At 39.7% G+C, this 15,386-nt stretch overlaps 1 protein-coding gene across 1 annotated transcript; it reads left to right on the top strand.

Annotated features, from left to right (window-relative positions):
* The first annotated feature begins 7,071 nt into the window (after positions 1-7,071).
* Positions 7,072-15,271, top strand: LOC134627089 (protein shisa-5-like). Its single transcript, XM_063473015.1, has 4 exons — positions 7,072-7,119; positions 10,043-10,188; positions 14,373-14,600; positions 14,940-15,271. The coding sequence occupies exons 2-4, from the start codon at positions 10,089-10,091 to the stop codon at positions 15,107-15,109; spliced, it is 498 nt and encodes a 165-aa protein (XP_063329085.1). The 5' UTR covers positions 7,072-7,119; positions 10,043-10,088; the 3' UTR covers positions 15,110-15,271.
* Positions 15,272-15,386: the final 115 nt, after the last annotated feature.

Genomic DNA, 15,386 nt, shown 5'->3' with positions numbered 1-15,386 from the left:
GAACACATAGAGTTCCACTTTTTTAATGCATGCTGTTTTCAGTGTGTAAAAGATGCGTTTACACTGTATTATTTTTATTAGGACATCACACGCTCCCCCATCGAGCGAGCTGATTTCTGGATCTGTAATTTATGCTCTAGGTAATTATTGAAATGAACTGACTGCTCCTTTGTATATAAATTTTCTCACGGATAGATCGGTGTGCAGCGGCCCTTCAGTCCCCCTTTTCTGTACATCCTGTACAGCTTACCTGTACCTTAGCCTGTGTGGTGATATTGACAACAAAAATAATTAAAAATACACTTACCCATCGGGGCGCCGGAAACTGGCAGATTGCAGGTATGCCAGTTTACCAGTCCAGCTCTGACTGGTAAACCTAACCGTTAATAAATCTGCCCTAAATATTATTATGAGAGATGTGAAAACTCGTTTTGTTGTTATTGATTTTCTGGCGCGGAATAAGGGCAGCACGGTGGCACGGTGGTTAGCACTGTTGCCGCACAGCAAGAAGGTCCTGAGTTCAATTCCAACATCAGGCCGGGGTCTTTCTGTGTGGAGTTTGCATGTTCTCCCCGTGTTTGCGTGGGATCCCTCCGGGTACCCCGGCTTCCTCCCACTGTCCAAAGACATGCAACTTGTGGGAATAGGTTAATTGGATAATCCAAATTGCCACTAGGTGTGAATGTGAGTGTGAATGGTTGTCTGTCCCTGTGTGTTGGCCCTGCGACGGACTGGCGACCTGTCCAGGGTGTACCCCGCCTCTCGCCCTATGACAGCTGGGATAGGCTCCAGCGCCCCCCGCGACCCTGAAAAGGATAAGCAGATGGATGGATGGATGGAATAACCTCCTAAGACCCGAACTCTTCCACGGCATGCATTTTTGATTTATCTTTGATATTTGGGCTCATTGGGGCCTGATGAATGTAAAAACAAAGAATTATCAGATTTTTTTTTTTTTACCTGACTTTTGTTTTTAAGAAAAATGAGAGCCACATATGAGGATATTCGTTTAAAATTTCGATAGAACAGTAGCAGTATAATGTCCTCGTAAGTGGATATCAGGCCCATGTAGAGCAAAATTGAGTATTTTAGTCTAAATAACCCAAAATGTGATGTCCACACATGTGGACGCCAGGTCGTTAAAGTAGCAAATAAATTACGATCGATTAAACTTACTAATATCTTTTTTTCCTCTTATGGAATAAAAGTGTCTGAGGTTCGCGCCTGCGCGTTTTAGCCAAACTTGCCGTCGAGAATTTTCAAAGTAAAAGCCATCTACAGCGTCAAAAATTAACTGTTAACGTGCCAATTTTTACTGTCTTGTTTTTAATTCGACAATAAATAAATAAACAGACTTCTGTGACCTCACTGTTATGGCCATGTTCATAAGAAAAGATGTGCTTATAGATCATGATTGTAAATAGTCTGTGAATGGAAGAAGGCTGGCAGTGGGCTGGAATATGCATTCAGTGTGGTGGCCACGTGTATGGAAGATCTACAGCACTAGTTTCGCGTTAAGGGGTTCAGATCAGACCCCTTCCTCTAAGACGTGTTGGCTCTGGATGTGCTCCCGTCCCATCGTGTATCCGGTGAGTCTAAATATTTAACTCTGTGTAGGTGTTCTTATCAGCATCACATATCTGACTGCGTGTTTCGGCATGCAGTCTGTGATTTTGGCTTCAAACCGAAAATAAAATTTCATTAAAAAAACAAACAAACAAACAAACAAAAACAAACCCTGACGGCTATTAGGACGATATCAATGAGGTTACTTACAAAAACAAAAACCGTCCATTAATACTCTAACATTAGTTTGTTTCAGTCACCCTTTTCTATACATCCTGTACAGCTGAACAGCACCCAGAACCACAGCCTCTGAAACGAAACTCGAGCTTAATTAACAACTCCATAAAGCCAACATGCTTCTGCTCTGATCTGATCTGAATTAAACAAGTGCTTATTATTTTATCTGAAATAATCTGAAATTTCGAGGGTGGAAAAATGCGCCTCCCACGGACATTTAAAGGTATCTTGTAGGAGTCAAAATCGAAAGTGAGAAAAACTATGCTACAATCAGTGAGGCAGGTGAAGATCAGAACAAAAGGAGTACAGCAAAGGACTTCAACAATTGGGACATTGAGCAGATACTGTCAGAACTGCCTAAAGGAGCACGCACACCCCTATATAAACTGTTACTTGATTTAAATATGACTGCTGAATTTTTGTGTATTCTCTGGTTCTGATATGGGCAGTGGCGTGTCTAGAAAATTTTTGTTGGGGGGGCCAGGTAGGGGCACAGATTTGGAGAAGGGTGGCAGATGTAATTGGCAGATAATGTTAAAAAAAATTCTACCAACAGTTAACCATCATTCAATAACCCTGTAAACCTAATAACTGAATTTGCTTTTGACTCTTACTAGAAGGTTTTAACCACTACGGTGCAGCAATATTTGCATAGTATTTTTACTGACATATAGTGCACGTATGTTTTGGGCAAAAACATTTTTAAATATTAAAATACGAACATTTTTAACATACAATTGGCAAATTAGCCAATGCAAAACTTTATCTGCCTATTAAAAAAAGAAGATAATCTTCTCACAAACTGGTGTTTGATTTTGAAACAGGAAAAAAGTGGGGAAACAAATGAAAAGACTAACATTTGAATGAAACCTGAAAGCAAGTAAATACTTTCTATGCTGCCTTATGGTAAACTTTGGTAATATTGATGTATAAAGAACAACACTGGCTGATGATGAAATACAGTCAGCTGGCATGGTGACACTGCCAGTATTAACCTGCAGGGCTGGACTGGGACAAAAAATCGGCCCGGGCATTTTGACTACAGACCAGCCCACCAGGTATTAAAGCCATAAAGCCTTTGAATGAAAACAAACGCTGTTGTGACAGTGATGTACACTGTCTTGTTGGTATATGTATAATTTCTATCAATTTTACATCAGATAAAAACTTTGTTTGCAAGATTCAGATAATTATTTAATAAAAGCTAGATATTTTAAATGAGAATAAGAAAGAAAAGTATTTCTTTGTGCCCCCCTTTCCCTGTTAATGCTCTACCTGGCCCCCTGGCATAACTTTGCTAGATCCGCCCCTGCACAGTTACTGGCTGTCAGCTACATAGAAAAGGATCCTGGTGTTATTTGTCTCTCAGAAACAGTTCATAACTTCAACTCATTCATGTCACCTAAAAGGTAAACCTGTTTCTCCATCACCTGTTCAGCTCTGATGATTCAGTAAGGACATCTCCTGGTTTCATCTGCATGTTTCCCTCTCACCAGATAACCAAACAGACATCATGACCAGCAGCTTTTACAGCTGTGGCTCCAGCAAACATCAGCTGATACTAGAAATTAATATTAAATAAATTCTAACAACAGCTGATCAAGCTTAAACGTGCTGCTGTTGTTTAGCGCGACATCTGCTGGTTTCCTCTTTCTGGCGCGGTGGATGATAAACAAACAAGAGAAAAGCCGATCAGCTGATCATTGATTGATCAGTTTCATGATTGAAGTAGCAACAGGAGAGGGAGGAGAGACGATGAGAGAAGAAGAGGCAGCTGTGCAGCAAAGACACAGAATAACCCCAGCTTTGTGTCTTTTTTTCATTCTAGCTTAAGTACGGGACAAACTGCGTCTCTTCTCAGCTCAATACAAAACCTGTAATATTTTCTCTGAATGAGGGACCATTCCATTTTTTAAGGAGCGGTTGGCAACTCTACTAACTAAACTTATGAATAAAATAAAGTTCACTATCAGTAACATCATAGCACCACCCAGCTGTATAGAAACTCCGTCATGCTAGCTAGCACCAGTACGAGTTATTGTAACTGACTGTAAAAAGTCAGCACAACGAAAATAAACTACACCTAAACTTAGTTTATATCTGACCCGGATAGACTGCAGGTCATAACTTCTTACCTGAAGTTCAGTTCACCTGACACTCGGACCGGCGGCCGCCTCGGGTCTCTCCTCCTCCTGCCTCCCCTTCCCTCATCCACCTGCTAGCCGCTGTAGAAGCTCCGCCATGCTCGATGGCCAGTCCAGCTATGTTAAACTGTTAATCTTTCGCCGAAAAACTGTTTTCTGCGGTGCCTCTTTCTTGCTTGGCTCTCCTACCTTTGCTAACATGATGCTCATAGCGCAGAAGCCGATGCTGCATTCACTTACACTCGGATATCTGAGCTTCACTGTGGAAACATAATCGTACATTTAATATTTCATTGGATTTTATTGTTTTGGCTTCGGGGTGGCACCTGGGGTGGCCAGTCTGGTTGGGGGGGTGGCCTGTGCCCCCCCAGGCCACCCCGCTGGACACGCCACAGGATATGGGGCTTACTGGTTTTTAATCATACTCTGGCTGCTATGCTTTGCCTCAATTTGATTTGGTGAACAATAAATCCCAACATTTTCTTCAGTTTTGTTTTTGCATTAGATAATTATTTCTTTGTTGCCCTTTCAGACTGAACACTGTTCCTACACATCCATTTCCTGCTACCACTGCTGTCATGAGTGAAACGAACTACGTCTTTCTCGTTGGTATCTTGTCATTCTTTATCAGCTTCTGCAGCTACTTGTGCAAGATCGCTGCCAATGAAGAAGAGTGTAAGTACTCCATCACCACTAACAGGTGATACTTAAAGCTGTACTCCTTCATTTCATATACAATGGCCAAAGCTGTAAATAACTCATGAATACAACATTTCTCATCTCTTGTTACTTGTATGCTTACAGCTGAGGTGGCTACCGCTACTCACACCTCTCCTTACCACCAGAGAACGTCCTACCAGCCAACACCAGCAGAGCCTGGTGACGCACCTGAGCTCATGACCACATCACCAAGCCATGAACAACCATTCCCACAAAAACCACCACCATCGTATGAGGAAACAAGTTAGTGTGTCCAAAATATATTAGTATGGATAAGTGAAATATTGATTCCAGCTTTTCTACAGGCATCCAGAAACTCCAAATTATAAACTGTGTTGTGTTCAGTCTGTTGACTCACTGCAGAGCAGAGAAACTTGGGTGCAACGCAGTGTAATCAGTGTCCTGCCGAACACCAGAGACACAGAAATAATGAAAAAGAAGCATGACACAAATTAGAGTAAAATTCAACATGTTTTTGAATATGACTGAATCTAAATTAGGACAACTTTTCTTTGAATTAAAGATAATAACTCTTAAAATGAATGCATAACTTTCTGATATTGAAGCTAATTTGTTACTTTAACAGTGGTGCATTCTCAAATAGATCTGCAAATTACTGAACAAAGATTAAGAGTTGCACAAAAGCACACTGACCTACAGTAACAACACGTTATATTAAGTTTGCAGATTAAGACACAATATAGTAGTTTCTTTCTCTTCAGAATATTTGTCATCTAATGCTAAGGTTCAAAATGCTGCTGTTTAATATTTTACTTATTCTTGCTATTAAATCTATTTTTAGTGTGACTGTGGTCTCATGCTAAGTTCTCTTTCTTTTTCCAGTTGGTCCACTCCACCTGATGCCTTCCAGCCAGACTGTGTTCATCCCCAGTGATCCACTGTACCCATCAGAGGGTATTGTGCATGAGTACAACGGTCTACTGGATAGCACCGACTTCCTAACCAGCTCTGCATGCGAACCTGAGTTTGTTCTACCCTAGACTTAATAGTCAAAGTGCCACAACCAGACACATAAATGATGCAACATATTTGGCACAAATGGAAGAATTGGAATGAAGATGAGTAACTTGGTTCATGTATTTTAGTGGCTAAAGGTAGAAATGCTGGGACAGTAAAGCTGCATCAGTGAGAACAATAGCACTTGTTTTTGTTTGTTAAGGTAAAGTATCTCAGTTGGTTTTACAGCAACTTCTTTTCAGTTAATTATTTGTATCTCTTTCCAGTAGCACAGCACTTTATTTTCAGTTGTTTAAGTGAGAAAAAAGATTGTGTTACTGCAGTTTGGGGAGGATTGTGAAGTTTAATAACTTCTTTTATTATTTTGTTATATTTTTATTACTTTTATCACTCTTATTATGAAAATGATTTTTTTCATTGAAGAAAAGTTTATTTGTTTTCTTGTGGTGTCACTTATAGTTCCTCGAAAAACCTTTGGAGTGCCTTGAACCTTTTCCCCCTCTATATTTGTGTGCATTACCTTCTAAGTCTGTTGGGAACAAAGAGTGAAACATTTATCACTGAGGGTTTATTCTGGATTCATTTTCCTTAAAACCTTAAGTTGTTTTTCGCCTACCAGCACATATAAAAACAGATTGACAAAATAAGCCTCCTCTCATTTACCCTAAATTGGGTGCTGATTACACTGTATTATTGCTGTTAGGACATCACTCGCTCCCTTACTGGGTGTGCTCAATTCTGTCATTTACCCTGTTTTGTGTTGTGTGATAATTATTGAAATCGACCGCGTCTTTCACTTACCCCCCACCCCAAAAAAAAAAAAAAAAAAAATTCCCCCAAATAATTTTCCGCTCACGTTTAGTATTTTTGAGAATTTACCCTGAGGCTCTTTGGTTAACCCAGAGGGCTTTGCACTAATAAATCGGCTGTGACAACTCATTTTGTCTTTGTCTTGACTGTCTTGCCTGGAATATCCTTAAAGTGAAAATTTAATTGACCTGTTAAGCTCACTATGATTTCTTTCTTTCTTTCTTTCTTTCTTTCTTTCTTTCTTTCTTTCTTTCCTCACTTGAAATGAAAGTGGCCCAGTGTCGCTCCGGTGCGGTTCCGCAAACCGCGCTGAAAAGTATTTTCAAAATAAAAGCCGATTAGTAATCGATTAGTAGCCTACCAATTCTTACGGTCTTGTTTTCAGTAATAATTATAATTATTATTATCATATTAAAGATAAAAATGAATTAAATACCGACGTTCGGCCCCCAGTGACCTCTTTGTTGTTCATAAGTAAAGACCGTGTATAAAGACGTACTTATAGATCATGAATATAAATAGTCTGTGAATGAAAAAGTGGGTTGGGACATGAACTGAGCGAGGTGGCACATTTAGAAGATCTTTGCAGCAGTAGTTCCTGATCAGACTTCCCTAAAACTGTCATTGTTGGCTCTGTGTGTGATCCTGTCCCCTTGTGTATCCGGTAAGTTTGATCATTTAAATTTGTAAACACTTGCTGTTCTTGTCAGCATCAGCTCATCTGACTCGTGTCTCGGCATGCAGTCTGTGATGTTGGCTTCAAACCGAAAATAAAAGCAGTCCGTTATTAGTGCGATGTCAGTGAGGTTATTTTTTTAACGTTACCGTTTGTCTTTTAAACCTTTCACTAACACTGTAACATTGGGGGGGGCAGCCTCATTTTTCTGTACGTGCAGTGCAGTTCAGCAGCACTCAGAACCACAGCCTCTGAAACGGAACTCAAGTTTAATCAACAACCTCTTAAAACCAACGCTGAGCAGTGAATTGTCATAACTAATAACTAATTCTTTTATATGATATTTCCATTTCCTGTCCATTAAATATATGTTTTCTTATTTCTAACGAGGAGCACTTTGTCAAGTCGAACAAGAATAATAAATAGCAACTGTGTTTATTTTTCTATTTTATCCTGCAATCGATAATAAATCACCCTTAAGACAGTCGTGTAAGGCAAAATCATTTCTCTTTTAAATTGTTCCCTTTCCCCCTTTTTCTCTATGTGCAATCACAGCAGAGAAACAGGGAGGTATGTGTGTGCATGTGTGTTGTAAACCCACATTGGTGTTGAGAAACAGGACGTGAAACCTGAAGTACACCTATAGCTTGAGCCACAGTTGTTGTTTTTGTTGTTTTTTTTTTTGTTGTTGTTGTTCGCTCCATTGTTCCACACTATATCGCTAACTTGTGTGTCTCTACATGCCTGCTGGAGGATTGACAGGGGTCCTCCCATAGCTGGACTGGCCATCGGGCATACCGGGCATTTGCCCGGTGGGCCGCTGGCGATTTTTTGTTTTTATGGGCCGATGGATTTTTTTTTTTTTTTAGGAAGGGTATATATAATGAAAGGTGTTGGATTGGCCAATTGGTCATGATCGACTCTGGGCTGGACCAATTACAGCCGAGGAGGCCGGATGCACCCTCCCCCTTGTTTAGCAATCTTATAGACGAACTAAAGAAAATGGAGAACCAAAAAAGGAAAGGAGGTGCTTATGAAAATATCACTAAATCTGTCATTTATTAATTTTAATATTAATTAATGATCATGTCTCACCTCTAGTGTTCTTGGTCTTAATTTAAGGTTTTTCCTATAGCGATTGACAGATCACGTGACTTTCGCGCATTGCATGCCGGGAACTCGAGGCAAAACAATCCAAGTACCGCATCAAATGCAAGCATTTGCAGCACCGCAAAAAGTTCATTCTCCGGTTCCAATACTTTCTTGGTTTTTCTTTGCCGCACAAAAAAGGAATGTACAAAACGAAGGAGAACAATGCCGGACCGTACAAAGACAGACTCGACGAAAAGGCAAAGAAAAGATACGAGGAAAAAATCAAAGGAGTGAAAGGGTCAGACCCTTAGGAGCACACAGAGTGGACAAAAGACGTCAGCTTGCTGCCCAACTTTCACCACGCTCAGATTTATAATTATACGGTTCTTGGAGTGAGTGCATACACTCATGAAGTTTTTAGTAACTTCAGGTCACTGCAACAAGCCCAGGTACAGTTTACCGATGGATGGGTACAGGACCTTGAAATGCACCGTGTAGAACGAAAGACCATCGTACGAACAAAGGTAAGTTTACCAGTCTCACAAATCGTCGTCATAAACACACATTCGTTAACCGTTTATTAATAGGACCTTTGAGCTCAACGGTAATTAATTCGTAGTGGAAATAATTTCTGGTACGCATTACAGAAATGTAGCAGTGACAATAATATTGTATGTTGTAATCGCACTGGACAATTAGTGATACAAAACAACTGTTTTATCCTGTGAATAAAAGTATATGTTTTTGTCAATGTACCATGGTAATAACAGAAGCGAAACGCAATATTGTGTCAGGACAATTCACTATTTATGCACAATAAATAAAGGAGCATAGCGCGACAATTTCTGTTCAGCGCCAGACTTGCTTGTAACCTATATCACCAATTATGTTAAGAAAAATGACGTATTAACTACTACAAAACACTGACCTTTGTGGGAATGCTTGGAGCAGACTAACATGTGAGCTGGAGTGTTCTGAGACGTTATATTTGGTATATCCAGACCATCCGTCGGCTCTTACTTCGGAAACATGGCTTAAAAAATTTCTCTTCAACAACGTAATCCGATAAAAAAAAAAACGCGTCGGCTTCCCGTGGGTGTCATGCGACCGGCTATTGCAGTTAATAATACAACAGCTTCTTGCCATTTTTTGGGTTTCTTTTTATCGCTGTGTAACTGAGTTCAATTGAAAGCCTGCGTGCGCTAGTACCTCTTGCCTCAAGTTCCCAGAATCCTTTGCGGTTTCACCCCTGAATGACGTCACATTTTCAATCTCTATCCTGGTGGGCCGGTCTCTAGTCAAAATGCCCGGGCCGATTTTTTGTCCCAGTCCAGCCCTGGTTCCTCCTGGCCTTGACATGACTTAAAATACATTGAATTTAGTTTTTTGTAGGCATGTAGCACCCTCTATCCAAGTGCAGGTTGTGCTATTTCAACTACTGTCATTTCATTGTGCTTGGAAGTACTGAAAATTGCACACTGTTATTCTCCAGGCCATTAAAGGGGGCCGCCATAAAAGTCAGGGGGAAAAAAGTGCCCTTAATATTTAAAGGTATCTTGTAGGAGTCAAAATGAAAAGTGAGAACAAACTGTGCCACAGTCAGCCAGGCAAGAATCAAAACAAGAAGTACAAGACTTCAACTTTCAGGATATTAAGCAGATTTTGTCAGAAGATCATGCAGGACTGGACTGAGGAAGGAGCACACACTGACAACACCCCTATACAAACTGTTAGCTGGTTAAAATACGACTCTTTTCAATGTAACAATTTCTTCTTCTGTTTAATATTTTGCACAATAATTTCTTTGTTTTCTTTTCAGGTTGAACTCCCATCATACACTTCCACTTCTCCCTGTTATTGCTGTCATGAATGACTTTAACTTACTCTACGTTATACTCGGCATTGTCTTCTGGTGCTGTTTCTTCACCTGCAGCTGTCTGTGCAGGAGCGCTGCCAATCCAAACTGTAAGTACTCCATGGCCAACAGCTGATACTTTCTTTTGTGTGGTAGGGAATTTGTTAAGCATTGATTACGCTCTGCTGTGGATGTTAACATGGATGGCTGGAGATGCATTGAGCATTGTGATGTAAAGTCTCTGCGAACAGGTCTGCGCTGTCATACAAACAAAGGTAGGCATGCCAGTGTACGCATGAACCATCGCACTCAGTTGCATCAGAGAGCAACTTGGGGTCTTTTCAAACCCCCAACCTTCCGTAAGGTTGAGTCCCTCAAATTTTCCTTCAGGAAATCTGCTCATATAATTCAGGACCAGACTAAGTCGAGAACTATTTCAAACCACGTCAGATATGATCTGAAACATGTAAGGAGTCACTCAATTTTATGTTAAAGAACAGTATTTAAGCACAACAAGTGACAAGTAGTAAAGAAACCAGTACTAGTTGTAAAAAATGGCAGCCCAGTTCCTTTGAATGGAGGAATGTTCTCAGTTAGTGAATAGCACCATGTCAGAAAAAACGTGTCAAACACTGAAAAATAAAGGAGATACTGGATTTTACATCCTGTCTGTATGATAAAATATACACAAAACTGAAATATCAGTCACGCTCAAACAGATGAAGTATCTCTGCAAACTCTGAGAACAAGCTCACCCTCCCCACATCACTCCTATTATTAATAGTTATCGACAGCTTGTACGCAGGTGAAGATGTTGAGCAACGTGCTGTTGCACATTTGTAGGTCACCTGCATGAGAACATGGTTAAAACGCTACCTTTGAAGTCTGTTGGCCCACCCACCACATGACTTTCATTACTGCAGAGGTTTGCTCTGACAAGAAACACAAGAACTGAGACACAGAGCACAAACTAATCTAACGTGTCAAAATCACAGCATCATACAGAGGGTAATAACATACATACAGAGGATTTGCTAACTTTTCTGAGCTGTGAAGTTCTTCATTTGACATTAAGGTTTTTTTGGCTAAACTTTTGCTTTTTCAGTGACCTCTTATGGTGCTTGAAAACAGCTGTGTGGGTGCAGCAGCTGTTTGTTGTGCGTGTCTATTTTTTTCCCTTCTTCTGTTAAATGTCATGAAAATACCACAACCAGTTCATCATACACTTATTTCATACCTACAGGAAATATGGAAACTGCCATTTATATCTGTTCATCCTGTATTCACCACACTCAGTAATTACTAAAAGTCATCCTGAAAAATTGCACTATTTTCTCTCAAATTCTGAAACATTCTGAATAAAATTCAGATGTAAACTAACATGAGATGAAATTTTTTTTTTAAAAAGAAATGGAAATTTGTGATTTGTGGCTGTTTTTATTAGGAAGTAAATTGCCAGAGACTGTGTGGGGAAATTGGAACCAATGTTGACTTCAGTATCTCCACTGACAGCAACAAAATGATAGAACATTTTCACTTTGGTTTATTAAAATACCCACTGAACTAGCATTGTTGCTGCACTCACTATAAACCCTCCATAGTGAGCTTTATTTATTTTTCCCAGAATATAAATAAAAATGACTGGTGTGAACATACTGTGTGCTATGCTTAGTGGTTTCTGCTGTTTCTCTTTTAATGCTCCTGCAAATGAATTGTGGTCAGTGCAAAGGATGTACAGCTCTGCCTCTGAGCAGCAGACGTTCCAGTTTGTCTTGAGCGTTCTTGTTTCTTCTGCCCCGCTGTTAAACTTTTGCTGTTCATTCTTTAAGATAACACATAAGAGTTGATCTTAGTCGATATTCATGTGTAGAAGTCCATCAGTAAACAAGGCTATTTAAAAATCTTCACAGCTTTAGAACATAACAAAATGTGATGAATTCTTATTTGTTATGAGCTTTTCTAAATGTTTGCCTCATACATTAATATATTTGTAACCTTGAAACTCTTAACTTTCTTAACTAGGCAATATCAGATAAATGTTATTTACAGGAAGTGGTTGTGATGACTGATGTTGTGTTGAAAACGACCTCTTTTCCCACCAGTTTTGTTTTCTTGGTTCATGCTTTCATTTTCACTGTACTTACACACAGATGAATTCACATTTTGAGTACGATAATAAAAATCCCTAGTGTTTCTCTGATTCTCTACACACTTAACCCTTACATGATGTTCTTATTGTATGTCTTCATAATATGAATTCCCTCCTAATAAGAGTATACAATACATTTTGAACTGTAGATCAATTCAGAAGGTCTAAATAGCCTATTTGACGTGAATATATAAATGATAAATCCTTAATTTATGTTTCAGAGAGCTTATTTAGATTGTGAAAATTCAAATGGGTTTGTTTTGTCTGTAAGTGTCAGGAACTGATATTCCATGTCAACTAACATATTTTTCTTTCTATTAATCAAACAATCGGCTTTAAATTAAAATATGCAATCCTATACCAGTCTACATACTTCAGAACTACATAATCATAAAGACAAAAACAGGATCTCAGTCATCCTGGTCACAGTAGTCCAAGGGGCTTGAAAAGAAAGTTTTCCAAACTGTTTTGTGAAGACGTTTCTGCTCTCATCCAAGAGGATTCTTCAGTTCTAAAACCAAAAGGTGGAGCAGGTAACTCTGGTGGGGGTGCCTCTCAGGACGGTTGTTGACCCACTATTAATCATGTGCATCATCACATGAGCAAAGGTGTAAAAAAGGTTTCCGTCATTATCACCAGAGTTTTCGGGTGAAAGCACTATGAGACCTTGCCTCACCCTGTCATGTGGTTTACTGAGGTCACCTGATGCAAGATGTCAGGGTTGAAGTGCGTGGGAAGGGATGTCAAAACTGCATTGCGGGTGGCAGAGTTTGGTTTTGTAAGCCACCCACTCTGTTGAAAGATGGTCATTCACAGCGGACGTAGATGGCCTCTTTCACTCATTTTTCAAACCATCTGTCTTCTCTGTGCATCGTGTCAACACTGGCATCCTCAAAAGAGTGACCTTTGACCTTTAGATGCAGAGTCTTGTCCTGTTGAGGTGTCTCTTTTATTTTGTGCCATGCATTTATGCAGTGGCTGTTTGGTTTCTCCAGTGTAGAGCTCGCTGCACTGCACAGCATACACTTGCCCTTGTCTGAGGGTGAGGCTTGATTTGAAGTGCACGGGGATGTCATGCTTGCAGTTTCTCTGATAAACCTGCTACATAAGGGATGACAGTGTTATTCCATTTGTAATGTGATTATTCCCTGTTGTTATAACCACATGTTTTAAGAGCTTTCTATACCCATGTGTTTCTTTTCTTTCCCTTCTGGCTCAGAGAGAATCTTTTCTGCCCGGTGTTGCAGGGTCCTGACTACCCTGAGTTTGTGTTTCAGAGGGTGGTGGGAATTAAAAAAGAAGGTTCTGAGTTGGTTTAGAACATAAAGTAAATACTGCCGGGTCTGCATTAAACATCTATCCATAAGTTTTCTCTTTCACATCCAAGTTGTTTAGGAAGTCCAAAAAGATTCCCAGGCCTTTTGAAATATTTTTGTTCATCCTTCAATACATGTTTACTCCAGTGGGAGAAGTGGCACCATTTGTCTCATTAAGTGCATAACACTTGATCTGTGAGTGCTTTTTCCAAAACAATGCTGTTGTCTTTCTGACATTAAACAACTGGAGTTCCCTTATGTTTGTTGATTTTTCATATATTTGTGTCCTCCTGGATACAAAAAGAAAGAATAGCGGAATTTCTTTTGAGATAATTTTGTCCCATCACAGCGGCCTTTTCCCCAAATTTTTCAATCTTTGACGCTGCCAAACATGGTAAAGCTAGCATGTATTTGCTGTGTACGTCTGATATTATTATATTATGAGGATTTAACCTGACATGAGTTGCATATGTTTACATTAATCATTTATAATTTATTAATCTGAGGGCTGTATTCATAGTCAGAACACAAGCTGAGATTTCTGTTTCCTTGACCTTTGCTCCATGCATTTACAAGTGTGTACAAGAAGAACTGGATATAAACAGATTTTGAAACATAGACAGGATATAAAATTAGTAGAATTGTAAACCCTCTATCATCATCTTTATTTCTGTGAGTGTTGAAGAATGTTTATGGAAGCAATTTTTTCCCCCTCACACCTGAATAATTCAGCTCATAACTGTATTATTCAATTCACATAAAGCAACCAAAGCTATAAATAACTTAGAAGTACCACATTTCTCATGTATTGTTATTTGTTTGCTTACAGCTGAGGTGGCTACTGCTACCCACACCTTGGTCACCGCCACACCTCAGCAGTATCCACATCAGTACCCTCAGTACCCAGTACCCCCTCAGTCCTATCAGAGAGTGCCCTACCAGCCAGTACCAGGGCACCCTGGTTACCCAGCTATGCCTGGCAATCAAGCTGTGCCCATGACCACACCACTCAGCCATGAACAGCCATTAACACCACCACCATCGTATCAGGATGCAAGTGAGTGTGGTTTTGTGAATATTTTTGATATAAATATGTTTTTTAATTTTAATATGTTTTTTTATTATTCTAAGCAATAGTATTAGTAGTGGTAGTAGTACAAATTGTATTCAGTTTGTTGAATGCTGCAAGGCTTACACAGAGTTCTTGCAGAAATGCACTGCACACCAACCTTGAGTAGGCTGGTGTGCAGTGAAGGTCTGCAGAGTTATTTTGCATTTTGTGCTCTTCTGAATAACTGTAATCAGACACTAGAGTGGACATTGCTTCTAGATAATATTGATTCTTATATTACAGATCTTAAAACTTTCAATCTCATGCCAACTTCTCTGTTTCCAGTTGGTCCCACCTATCCTCTGCAACCAGTCAACCAATCTTCCAGCCAGCCACAGTACCCTTCGAAGCCTCCAGCTCAGCCGCAGGCCAGTGCTCTAACTGACAGCTCAGACTTCCTCGCCAGCTCGGCATACAACCAGGAATTTGTTCTACCCTATAGGCTAGATACTTAGTGTATCAATCAGACACAAAAATGCTGCAACATTTTCAAATTTGGCTCAGTTGGGAGTATGTAATTTGAGTGAAGAATAAGGAACTCCAGAATAACTTGCTTCTTTTATTTTGATGGCTACATGTGGGAATGTTAGGACAGTGATGGTTCAACAGTTTTAAACATATTTTTGGATATGCATGCAATATGTAGTAAGCATATACACTACAATCTGCAGTCATTTTGTTATTGTTGTTGTTTTTTTCTAAACAGTTTTCAATGGCTCTATCTTGGGTATT

The sequence above is a fragment of the Pelmatolapia mariae genome, linkage group LG5, assembly GCF_036321145.2.
Source record: "Pelmatolapia mariae isolate MD_Pm_ZW linkage group LG5, Pm_UMD_F_2, whole genome shotgun sequence".
Taxonomy (NCBI): domain Eukaryota; kingdom Metazoa; phylum Chordata; class Actinopteri; order Cichliformes; family Cichlidae; genus Pelmatolapia; species Pelmatolapia mariae.
Note: the sequence above shows the minus strand (reverse complement) of the source record. Positions and strands in the feature narration are given on the sequence as shown.

Coding starts and splice junctions, on each gene's coding strand:
- LOC134627089 (XM_063473015.1), top strand. CDS start 10,089: ATGAATGACTTTAACTTACTCTACGTTATACTCGGCATTGTCTTCTGG. Junction 10,189..14,372: donor GAGCGCTGCCAATCCAAACT/GTAAGTACTCCA, acceptor GTTTGCTTACAG/CTGAGGTGGCTACTGCTACC. Junction 14,601..14,939: donor ACCATCGTATCAGGATGCAA/GTGAGTGTGGTT, acceptor CTCTGTTTCCAG/TTGGTCCCACCTATCCTCTG.